A 13,313-nucleotide genomic window follows, 5' to 3' on the forward strand; every position below is an offset into this window, starting at 1 on the left:
TCCTTCACTTTATTTCCTCCATGAATTTTTCTCTAGTGTAAGTGACATGCCTTTCACATGACAAACATGGAAATATGTATTATATAATAATATATGCACATTCTATATAATATTAGCTGCCATCTTAGAGAAGGGTGAGAGAAATTGGATCGTAAAATGTCAGAAAACAATTATTAAAAATCATATGGACATGTCAAAAACATTTGCAAGTTAAAAGAAAAAGAATGTGACCTTCTTGAAGGTACAGGTTGTTTTTGCCTCTCTTGTAGTCTCAGAGCTTAGCACAGCATCAGGCACATAGTAAATGCTTAATAAATTCTTGTTGACTGATTGAATGACTGCTTTAAATGGTTCTCCAGTCTGAAGGAGGTAATATGGTGCAGTGGAAAGCAAGCTAAATCTGGAGTCAAAGGATCTGGGTTTAAATTTCAGCTCTGTTACTATTTGGTTAAATGTGGGGAAGCCACTTAATCCCCTTCCATGCCTCAGGTATACTATATTTAAAATGAGGGGGATGAACTAATTGACCTCTAAGGTCTCTTCTAGCTCTAGAGGTGTGTGTGTGTGTGTGTGTGTGTGTGTGGGAGAGAGAGAGAGAGAGAGAGAGAGAGAGACAGACAGACAGACAGACAGACTGAGAGGGAGGGAGGGAGAGAGAGAAAGAGAGAACCATGGCATTATCCTAACTATTTAATATTGGCAATGCAGGGAACTGGGCTGAATGTCATAGGAATCCATGTGGAATATGAAGGAAGTCCACACAAAGGGTAGTACAGATGCTAAGCAGCAAGTGCACATCTGGAATGAAGGTAGTGCTAAGTCTCACCACCTTGGCACCTGAGGCATGTGGTTATCTCACAGCAGCTCCAGTTTCCTGTACATGACTCTTTCCATCTGGGTGCTTTGGAGGACTAGGAAGTAAAGTGTGCCAATTGAATTAGTCCTTTGCAATCATCTTTAGTGACCCCTAAAATGAGATCACTAGAAAAATTACAAGAGAGAAGAGTTTGCCCTGATTCTCATTCAGGTGAAAAGCGAAAAGTCAGGCTTGCAACACGGGAAGTGGCCAAGCCAACATCTAATGATTCATTAATTAATTAGTAAGTACTCACATGGCGCTGTGTCTACAAAACCCGGGTCAATGTTATGCAGCAGCTCCATCCGGGGGGAAGGGCTTCCTTCACTGGAAAAGAATTTATTGGAAAGCATTAATTTCCTTTACAGAAGGGCACAAACTCTTCGAATACTTGAATACTTCCTTTTGTGATCCTCATAGGAAATAAATAACGAACCTGCCAGTGTGTGACTTGAACTTGAACTCCAAATTTGAAGGCTTCAGATTTCTTTAGGAAGTCCCATTTCACATGACCACCAACTCTTCATAAATATTTAGACTACACTTACAGTATAGAACACGTGAGGAGGAAAAACAATGCTACTTTGTAGCTTTCTCCAGTAAATAATATTGGTTCTATATAAATTTGAATATACTTCAGGGAGACTTGCTGTTTTATAAATGTGGGTACTGCTGACATCAGTCCAGATCACAGCCCCATTCATCCTTTTTCATCTTCAACTGTCCATGCCCTTCCACAAAATCTCCCTGCAGGATTTACCCAGTGCACTCCACTGGTACTGGGGTCCTCAGATCAGCCATTTCTTCATTTCTCACTCAGCAGCATGTGTGGATTTCTCCATCATACCCTATGTCAAGTACCTTCCTCTCCCTTCTCCCCATCCTCTTCTGTCTCCTAGTTTCTTTTTGAGTGTTGTCTTCCCCCATTACATTGGAAATTCCTTTAGGTTGGGAACTGTATTTTTTTGTACTTGTATTCTCAATGTTGAGCACAGTGCCTGGCACATACTAGGAAATTTAATAAATGTTTATTGACTGACTGAAGCCTTCTGAATTTTTAACAAGTCATGGATAAACTCATGTAGCCTATCCTTTATCTCTCACACTCACTAAGACAGCTACGTGCTATATTGAATAGATAATTGGATAATAAGAACTTTCTTCAAACCCTTCTTCTCTCTGACATTTACTACTTGTGACAAGTCCCTTAACTTTTCTCTGCCTCAATTTCTTCAGCTATAAAATAAAGATAACCATGGTGCCTACTTTTACAAAATTGTTGTGAAGAACAAATGAGATAGGAGCGGCTAGGTAGCATAGTGGATAGACTGCCAGGCTTGGAGTTGGGAGGACTTGGGTTTAAATCTGGCCTCAGATATTTCCTAGTTCTGAGACCCTGGGCAGGTCACTAAACTCTAATTTCCGAGCCCTGCCACTCTCCTGTCTTAGAACTGATACGATGACAGAAGGTAAGGGTTTTATAAATAGATAAATGCAATTTTTAAAAAGAACAAATTATATATATATATATATAAAATTATATATTATATATTATAGTATAGTATATATTATATAAATTATATAATAGAAATTTTATATATATATATATATATATATATATATATATACGTACATATATATATATAAATATAAATGCTATCATCAAAGGCACTTGAGGCCAGAAAATGAGATTAGGTGGTGATGTGGTGATAAGAGCTAGCATCCATTTAGCACTTTCCATATGGAAATGGAATTTCAAATTCAAATAATCTCATTTTCTGGCCTCAAGTGCCTTTGATGATAGCATTTCTACTACTTCTCTCAGGCAAGTTTTCTTTCCTTGTTGATACTCTATAGCCTGTTTATACTGACCACGTGTCCTTCCACTGAGCTCCTGGGAATCTGTAATTTTGGTTCTTCTAAGATCATGGCATTCTATGACCTGTACCAGAGAGCATGACCAGGAGAATTCTGGGGTACTCGTGGTAAGTAAATTCCCTCTACTGATAGAGACTGGAACCTATTCTACATGCTATAGTCTTGGAGGACCCATTGGGGCACTAAGAAGTTCAATGACTTGCCCCAAGGCACACTGCCAGTATGTCTCAAATGCAGGGATTGAGCCTCAGTTCTGTTTTCTAAGGCCATCTCACTTCCCCCAGATCCCCCTGATTCTCAAGAAGCATAATGGTGTTAGAGGGATGGCAACTGGGGGAAGGAAGCAACTTGGAATCATTGACATTTTGAGAACAATTTCCCAAAAGCAATCCAGCCTGCTTCCTTTCTCCCTTTCTGTTCTGGGTCCAGCTCATTGTCTATTGGTATAAAGACAAGATATTGAACCTATACACCATTAGGAAAATAAGGGACGCAGTCACCTTTCGTCCACAGAATACTCAGTAGGAAATGGAGTGAGAGTATCTGGTGCCATTTCTATGAAAGCCCCAAATGGCTTTTGGAAGGGATCCACACTGGATCTCAAAATATATGCACTTAGAAACACTGTATTTCAGTCTGATAGAACCTCAGAGGCCATCTAGTCAAACCACTACCTGAATAGGAAACTTTTGTGACATATCCAACAAGTAGTCAACCAGTTTCCACTGAAGGTCTTGAAGAAAGTGATGGGGAACCCATTACCTGCTGAGGTTCAGACACCTCATGGACTAGTAGATACATCATTACTACTACTAGTAATACCCAAATGTATGGGGCAGTTAGGTGGCACGATGGATAAAGGGCTGGATCTGGAGCTAGGAAGACTCAGCTTCCTGAGCTCAACTCTGGCCTCAGATACCTCCTATCTATGTGCCCCTAGACAAGTCATTTACCCTGTTTGCCTATTTCCTCATCTGCAAAATGAGCTGGAAAAGGAAATGGCAAACCATTCTAGTATCTGCCAAGAAAACCCCATATGGGGTCACAAAGAGTCAGACACAATTGAAATGACTGAACAGCAACTCAAATGTGCCAAATGCAAATTGGTCTAAAGGAATGTAATTTTTTTTTGTTTTAGTGCTTTAATTTTTTTTTAAACCTTTCCCTTCTGTCTTAGAAGTGATGCTGAGTAATGGTACCAAGGCAGAAGAGCAGTAAGGGCTGGCCATGGGGGTAAAGTGACTTGTCCTTAGTCACAGAGCCAGGAAGTATCAGACCAGATTTAAATCCAGGAACTCCCATCTGCAGACTTGGTTCTCTATCCACAGGACCACTGAAATGCCTCATCTAGTAGAGCTATTTTTAACCTTTTTTGTTCCATGGACTTCTTTTGTAGTCTGGTGACACTTAGGATTCCTTCTCAGATTAATGTTTTCAAATGCATAAAATAATAATAACCACCAATGCTCTACAATTATTATCTCATTTAATCCTTATAATAACTCTGGAAGGTAGTTGCTATTATTATCCTCATTTTACAGCTGTGGAAGTTGAGGCAAACAGGAATTAAGTGATTTGATATGATTTGAGCTTAGGTCTTCCTGATGCCAGGCCTATTACTGTACCAAAACAAATTATGTTGAAATATGGTTACTGAAAAAAATTTTAATTTTATAGAAACCAGATTAAGAATCCCTTCTCTAGTGCGTATTCACTTCGAATACCTATAATTTTACTCCGATGTATTTATGTAAAGAGCTAGATAATTTTGCCAAAAATATATGCATACGCAAATGAAATCACAGACAAATACTACTGGTATGAGAATGGAATCTAGCACACTGCCTGACATATAGTAGTATTTAATAAATACTTGTTGATTAGCTGACTGATTATATGGGGGTGTTGAAGGCAAAAAATAAAAGGAAAAGCTTTTTATTATGATGACCTAGGTTCAAATTCCAGCTTTGCCCCTTAATTTTGGGAGGACTTTTAATAAATGATTTGACCTCCTTGAAACTGTGAAACGTGAAGGATCTCTAAAGTCCCTTCCAGGTCTAAACCTGTGGTACTAACTCAACCCCTTTGCTTAAAGCTAAGAAGACTACAGCTAATAGCACTCAAATGTCTTGTCCAATATTGTACAGCTGATGAGTGACTCTGCTGGGAAAATAATCCAAGTCTCCTGGCTCTCAAGTAGTGCTCTTTCAGCCAGGGTGGCTACCACTAAAAGAAAATGAAGAGATTCCCATCCAGCACTGGTGAGCTGGCTCATCAGAGCAGGCACTCAAACTAGAGCTTCATGTTCATTATTCAGGTCCCCTTTTAGGGGCCAGAGGCACAGTAGAAGTGGATGTTGCAAAGAGCCCTTCTCTTCAACCTCACAGTCATTTTCCTTTCTTTCCCTTTCTTAGTTGGATTCTGACTACTCATCTCAACCTCTTTGGGAGGTCACTCAGAGTCCCAACTCTATTAGTACCATTCCCCATCTCCCAAGGGTTGTGGGTCAAGCCTTAACAATCATACCCCACATCAGACAGACAGACAGACACACACACACACACACTCATATACAAAAACATACACCGAGCAGCCATAGCTGCTCTCACCACTTGAATACGAATTGATAACTACAATTCTTCTGCTAAGATCTCAAGATGCTGCCTTCTCACCTGCTATTAGAACCCATATAGTCACTTTGGACTTGCCATCTGCCCTGAAGCAGAGCCCTTAAAACTTTTCCATCCAGTTTGCCAATGTGTCCTTCTCTCTGTGCCATATTCTCCAATTAAATAGAACTTAACCTTAACACCAAGTCTGAAGTCAGAAGAAGTAGGCTGGAAGAATCAGAGAAGAAACAAAGGAAAAAGAATACCACCATGAAAAACTACTATGGTGACAGGGATGCTAACTATAGACCGACATTCAGATGATGAGAATGACTCAAACACGTCTATAAACAAAGCCTCAAAACTTGGCCACAAATTCAACCAGAAGTGTTAGAAGAGATGATGCAAGTGTTTTTTTTTTTTCTAAAGGAGTTTAAAATGTTTTTGTCAATGAAATTAAGAGTGCTTAAGGAAAAAAATTAACAGAACTAAAGAAAGAATTGAAAGTGGAATGAACAGTATAGCACAAACAACAAACTCCCTGAAAATTAGATGGACCAAATAGAGGTGAAAGATTCCATGGTACAACCTGATATTTGCACATTTTCAGTTCTTTCTTTAATGGCACTATTCACTAGAATAAAACATAGACACACACAAGGCATTGTTAATTTGGATAGAGATCTTTAAATGAATGATACTTAGCAATAAATTTGAAAAGATCAGGCTGAATATTATGTATTCATTTTACTCTGAAAATGGAAGGAAATGCTTGCTTGGAAATAAGCTAACAATGATAGGATATGACATTTCTAAATATCAAAGGTTACAGATGAGCACAGTGACCAGCTTTTGTCCAGACATATTTTTCACAGGCAGTCAAATTATGGTACATGCTGGGGCTGAAGAAAATGATGTCCTAAGTCGCATATCATGAGATTGCTTTTTTCAAATATGCAAAAGCAAAGACTGTTTTGATAAGGAAGCAGTCAGAGATATGATCCAGGAAAACTGAATGTGTGGCAAGAGATGAAAAAAACATCAGTCCATAAAACAAAACATCCTTAGAGACTTCAGGTCATTAAGAGAACAAGACAAACAAATTAAAATCAAGAAACTTGGAACGTTCTTTTATACAACTGTATTTTCCTACATTTGTTTAAAATACTTCAATAAGTCCCTGGACCAGAGTTAGCCACACTGCTTTCTTTTTTGGTGAGGAAGACTTACTTGAACTTTAGAAATATCCTCAGATAGAATTTTAAATAAAGAGTGACATATTTCTTGAATGCCAATAAACAGGATGGCATTTTATAGAAGAGCTTAGCTCAGAGATAGAATCAGATACACTGAAGAGCCAGGCTAATTTAAAGGCATGAAAAAATGGATGCTTATGCACCTGTCCTGTTTGTAGCCAAGTCATCTTTTAGAATGCATTTCTGCTCTTAGATTCTTGCATATTACTTACCAGGCCCTGATCCTCATGAGCTATAAAAATTGGCCCCAATTTCCTTCTAGGGGAAATGGAGGTGGAGGGGAGAACAACTCTTCACATTGGTGAAAAACAGATGTGTAAATATGAATCACTTTAGCAGGCAGCTAGGTGGTACAGTAGATAGTGCTGGGCCTGGAGTCAAGAGGAAATGAATTCAAATCTGAAAGTAAAACTAATAGTGGCAGGAGTTGGGGTGAGGTAAGGTGCATGGAGGGCTCCAGATCTAGACAAATCTAACCACTTAAAAAGAAAAATAAGTTAAGGACATGAATAGAATTTTAGAAAAGTTAGATATGATAGAGCTCTGCTGATTACTGAGTGGGAATAAATAGAAGTATACATATTCCTCAGCTATACATATCGCCTTTACAAAAATCAGCCTTAAAGATAAAATCCTTACAAACAAATGCACAAAAGAAAAAAAATATTAAACACATCTTTTACTGAACACAATACAACAAAATGATATTCAGTAAAGGATTGTTGAAGAAAATGTTTTTTTTAATTGAAGAGAAAATTACTTAATTCTAAAGAATTGGTCGACCCCAAATCAAATAATAGAAATTATAGATAATTTCATAAAAGACAATAAACAACATGCAAGAATTTTAGGGATGTAGTCAAAGTAGTCCTTAGGACAAAATGCGTAACTCTATATACTTGTCAACAAATTAAGAAAGAATAGATGAATGAATTGGACATTTAACTTAAAAACAAATGAACTTTAAAACTCAGATTAAATACTAGAACAGAATTCTGAAATTCAAAGATGAAATTAATAAAAGTGAAAGCAAAAAAATCAACTGAATTAGTAAAGAAAACTAAGTTGAGTTTTTTGAAAACAAAATAAATAAATCAACTAATTTAATAATAAAAAGTAAAATCAAGCTACAACTATTAAAACTGAAAGAAGAAAATTCACAACAAATGAATAAGAAATAAGGAAAATTATTAGCAACTATAATGTCCAATTACAGGTCAATAAAACTAACCACTCTAGTAGATAAATATTAAGAAAAACACAAAATCATCAGAACAACAGAAAAAGGCACAGAAATTTTTGATAATCTAATTTCATAAAAATAATGTATCACATCCAAAAAGAATAAATCATATCAAATAGATTAGGAAAGTTGAGAATATTGGAGGAACTATGGGGGGAAAGCACATTAATGTGCTGTTGATGGAACTATGAATTTGTCTATTAATTCTGGAAAGGAATAGTTATGCCAAAAAAATTACTAAAATATTTATCCTCTTTGACCCAGCCATATTAACACTAGATATGAACCTCAAAGAAAGAGAATAAAAACTCATAGGTTTGTATAAACACTTCCTTTTGTGGTGGCAAAAGAACTGGAAAATTAAAGGGGTGACTATCAATTGGCAAAAGATTGAAAAAACTTTGTTTTATGAATATAATATATGATAATGATATATAATATATACATAATGAGTAGTATTTTTACTAAGGGGATTGTAAAAATTAATGTCAAATAATAAAATATAAAATAAAAATATATTAAATTTTAGGAGATTTATTAATCTAGAAGGTAACAAAAAAAACCCATGTGCCAATGGCTAATCAGCGTGTTCAAGACCCCCATGCTTAACACCACCATTCTCGCTTCAAAGAGCCAGGACTCTCTGCCCTACTGCCTAATATCCTGGTCTACAGGAAGTACATAATGACAGGAAGTTAGTGGGCTCCTGGGAAATGCAGTTTTTTTAAGGTAACAGATTTTCAATTATTCAGGATGATTTCAGAGAAACCTGGATAGACTTGTATGAACTGAAGCTAAGTGAAATGAGCAGAACCACAAGGACAATTTATAAAACTACAATACTGTAAAGACAAACAACTTTGAAAAATTCAAGAACTCTGATCAACACAATGAGAGGTTTGATGCTATTCTCAACTCTGACAACTAAATATGCAGAATGAGATGCACATTTTCAGACATGACAAATGTGATGATTTGCTTTGGCTATGCATATTTGTTATGAGGGTTTCGGTATTCTTTTTCTTTTCAATGTTGAAGGGGGATGGGAGGGAGAAATAAATGCTTATTTTTAAAAGTTTAAAAGATAAATCAGGGGGGAAAAAAAGAAATCTAGCTTAAATTATATGGGTGGAGCCTTAGGCTACTGCTCTCACTATGCCTTCAAACCTTATCTCAAAACCTTCCTTGTCAATCAAATATGTTAGCTTTTTAAAAGTAGATGCCAAAACTGCTCTTTTAAAGGTACAAATAAATGGCCTTCTAATTCTAAAATACAACTGCTCTTCTCCCCCCAGTCTTCATGGTCTCTAATCTATCCGTCACTGAGACTACAGGCCAACCCTTTCTTCCTCATACTCACTCCTCCTTTAGTTTTCATGAAACACCCTCAAATGCCAGGAAAACCTGGGTCCTAGCCCTGCCCCTGACACACACTGGCTATGTGACTCCCAAAGACTGAGCTTAAGAGAAAATATTGACCAGCATTGGCAGAAGGAGTTTCCTCACCTGGAATTTCCTTCACCAAAGAAATTTTTAAGCCCAGTCTGGGTCCTTGACTCTCTAATAGCTCTTCCATTTCTTCCATTGGTTCTTCATTCACTTTCTAATCCTTCTAGTTTGTTGACCCCAAGGTTCTATATGAGATTGCAGCCTCCCTCTGTCTCTCTGTCTGTCTCTGTCTGTCTGTCTCTCTCTGTCTCCCCACACACACACACCTCCTTTGTCTCTTCCCTTGTTCCTCCATCAAACATTTACCCTCTTCAGGGAGGTGATTCTTAAAACCTTAATTTTTGACTTTTGACAGGACTTCTCTTCTGAGCAGCATTACTTCAAATCCAACATATCCAAACCAAAGTTTATAATCACCTCCCACCCCTTCTTTCTTCTGACTTTACTATTTCTGTTGTAACAGTTAAAAGAGTGGTTGCCATAAACTGTTACAGATAAAAGAGTGATTTCAAATAAAAAATATAGTGGTCGCCATGGGAAAATTCCCAAATATTAAATATACCCAACTCAGCTGGGTTTTATAGAGATTTTAATTAATACAACTGTCTATGGTACCATTTTATGAAGTGAAACTTTGGTATTAACTTTGACTTTTTCTTCTCTTTCACCTTCTCTATCTAACTGGTTACCAGTAATAATACAAATTCACATCTCTATAGTTTAGTGTTTTAAATTTTATTAAGCCTGTCTTTTTTTTTAACAACAACCAAGGAGCTAGCCAATGTAAGTACCATTATCTTCATTGTACAGATGGAGAAACTGAGACTCAGAGGTAAAACAACTTGCCTAGGATCATGCATCTGGCAAGCAGCAAAGTCCAGGTTAAAATCCAAGACTTCTGATTCCAAAATAGGATTCTTTCTGCTATCTCATACAGTCTCTCAGTTTCTAGCCTGCCTACCAAGTCTTGTTGATTCTTATTCCACAAAATCTGTGCCATCTGTCCCATTCTCTCTATTCTCATAGCCACCAACTTAGAATAAGTCCTCCGTCTTGCTCACCTGGACAGTAAAACAGCCTCCTATCAGATCTTCCTGCTCCATAATGCTCAGCCTAATATTTCTTATGCATGGATCTGATTTCATCATCACTCTCTACTCAATAATCTTCAAGGTTTCCTTTTTGGCTGCCACCCTTCACAATTTGGTGCCCCCCTACCTTTCCTGCCTTACTTCCCCTCTGCACGCTCTAGTCTCCAGGCAAATCAAACAGGACACAAATGCCCTGTGTTTTCTTCATGACTTTTCTCACACTGCTCCCTAAGCCTGAAATAGCTTCCCTCACTTGCCTTTCCCAAAGAATTCCTACTTTATTCTTCTTTAAAGCTTAACTCAAATAAGATCACCCCCAAGAAAACTTGTCTAATCCCCATGGTCCTTTCAGACCTCACATGGCCCTTTGTTTAGTGCCTTTCAGAGCCATTAAAGCTATCTCCAATTCTTATCTTCTCACCAGACAGTAAGTCAGCTCCTGGGGGCTTTTTTTCTAATCTCCCCCAGCACTGAGGCATGGGGAATTGGATTGAACAAAATCAGACACTGAGACAAGGCCTCAGAGGCTGACTTCATTCTTTATAGGCCAATGAGGAGGCTGAGTCTACCCAGTAAAAAGCTGTGAGATAACCATCTCCCTCTCGGCTGCTTTGTTCCTAGTGGCTCCTGGTAAGTAGGTCAAAGGCTTTAGCAGATGCTGCATCCAATGAATGGCCATCTGGAAGCAAATTCCAATTGTGAGAATGTTCTCTATAGGGACTTATATTCTTTCATAATAACACTAGCTCACACCTTTAAACTGGGGGATTTGCAAGGCACTTTTACATACATTATCCAACCTAATCCTGACGAGGTAGGTGATGCAAATATTATTTTCCTTATTTTATAGGGGGTTTAGCAGTCATACCTATATCCCAAGATTTTTGATTAGGGAATGAAGAAAGCAAAGGCTGAATTAGGAAGCCCAGGCTCCAAGATTTGAATTTGTTTTCCCCCAATTCAATGTTCAGTATTCTATCTGCTACACTGTGCTGACTAAAGTAATAAAATAATGTATAAAATAATTCTAAGCAAATGAAAATTTAATTGATCTGGAGAGTACCCCCAAAAGGTCAATAAAATCCTATTTAATTATCCTATTTTCCTGACATCATTCTATTTCTCCCAAATCGTAAATAATCCAATGAGAGTCAACTAATTTAGTATATCTAGTTAACCAAAGTTAAGATCAGAGCATTTTGGAGTTGGAAGAGGTGAACTCGTCCAACCCTGTCATTTTACCAGTGAAGAAACTGAGGCCCAGGTAAGTGAAATAACTCATCCACGATCACAGCTATATTAAGCTGCAAATCTGAGATTTGAACCAAGTCCCGGAAGCAGTATGTTTTCCATTATACCATCTTGCAATCTTGGCAGAGCAAAGTTTTCTCGGAAACTGTCTTTCTTACCTTGTGATATAATTGGAAAAGGAAATTTTTTTCCTCTTTCACAAAGTCATTTATAATTCTATTTTAAATCTGCATTCAGACAGATGGAGAATTTTTTTCATTTTTACATTTTCATCTTATTGATGTGTTTTGTTTTACACTGCAGACAGAGACAGATTACTCTCCCTTCCTGAGAGGTTTCTAGTAACCAAGTATAATGGTTAAGTAAAATAACCAATACAGTGACCTTGTCTGAAAGTTCAAACAGCACTTCACATCTACAACACTTCTCATTTTTCTATTTTTTTTAATGAATAAAAATCTTTTCCTCAAGACCTGAAATCCACTGAGGGAGAAAAAAAAGAAATTAATTTCTTGTAACAAATAAGAAGTCAAGCAAAACAAATTCCTCAGTGGCTGTGCAATAGGCACACACATTGCACACACACACAAACACAGATATCTGCATCTGTCTATAAATATGTGTATATCTATATAGAGAGATGCCTCCTTCCATACACTAAACTTATCATTTCTCTGTCATAGGTAGCATGTTTCATCACTGGTAGAATCCTGAATAGTCACTAAAGCTTTGTTTTTGAATTAGTATTATATAAATTGTTCATCTGATTTCACTCACTTTATCCTGAATCAGTTTATAAAGTCCTCAGGATTATTAATTTTTTATAATTTTGTTCTTATAAAATAAATTAATTTTTGATTCTGCTCACATCATTCTGCATCAGTTCATTTAAGATGAAATCATCTTGTTCCTCAACTAAAAAATATATGTGTGTGTATGTATATGAATATACATAAAGAAAAGATTTTGATTCATTAAAAGAAATAGAAAAATGAGAAGTGTTGTAGATGTGAATATACATACACATAACAGATCATCCTCCATCCACGAAGAAGGCAAGCAAAATGATATCAATTATACATGTGAAATCATGGAAAAATATATTTCCATATTAGCCATATTGCAAAAGAAACAAAAAGAAGAGAAAATTATACTTCAATTTGTACCCAATTTATCAGTCCTCTCTGGAGATCGATTCCATTTTTTTCATTAAGAGTCCATTGGAGTTATCTCAGATTCGAGTAGCCAAATCTTCCATAGTTGATCATGATGACAGCATTGCTCTTACTATGCACAATGATCTTCTGGTTCTTCTCGCTTTGCTTTGTTCGTAGAAGTCTTGCTGTTTTTTTCTGAAATCTTTCCCTTGTCATGGCTCATAGCAAAAGAGCATTCTGTCTGCAGCTTGTTCAGCCATTCCTCAGATGATGAACCTTCTCTCAATTTCCAATTCGTTGTCACCACAAAAAGAGCTGCCATAAACATTCCTGTCCTTACAGGTCCTTTTCTTTTGGGGTACAGTCCTAGCAGGGAGATTGCTCGATCAAAATTATGCAGTTTTATGGCCTTTTGAGGATAGTTCCAAATTGTTCTACAGCATGGTTGGACCAGTTCACAACTCCAAAAACAGTTCATTGTCTGACTCTTATTGTTTCTGGGTCAAGAGCTCCTGAAGCTGCC

General features: G+C 37.0%; 1 protein-coding gene across 1 annotated transcript in view; it reads right to left on the bottom strand.

The window, feature by feature from the left end:
- The window catches only part of ARSB (arylsulfatase B), a 248,481-nt gene that overhangs the window by 93,925 nt on the left and 141,243 nt on the right, over positions 1–13,313 (bottom strand). Inside the window, exon 6 of the mRNA XM_001381553.4 lies at positions 1,113–1,183. Coding sequence (XP_001381590.2) covers positions 1,113–1,183 — 71 coding nt within the window. The remainder of the gene's footprint in view (positions 1–1,112; positions 1,184–13,313) is intronic.

Source organism: Monodelphis domestica, chromosome 3 (assembly GCF_027887165.1).
Source record: "Monodelphis domestica isolate mMonDom1 chromosome 3, mMonDom1.pri, whole genome shotgun sequence".
In the NCBI taxonomy this organism is placed as follows: Eukaryota; Metazoa; Chordata; class Mammalia; order Didelphimorphia; family Didelphidae; genus Monodelphis; species Monodelphis domestica.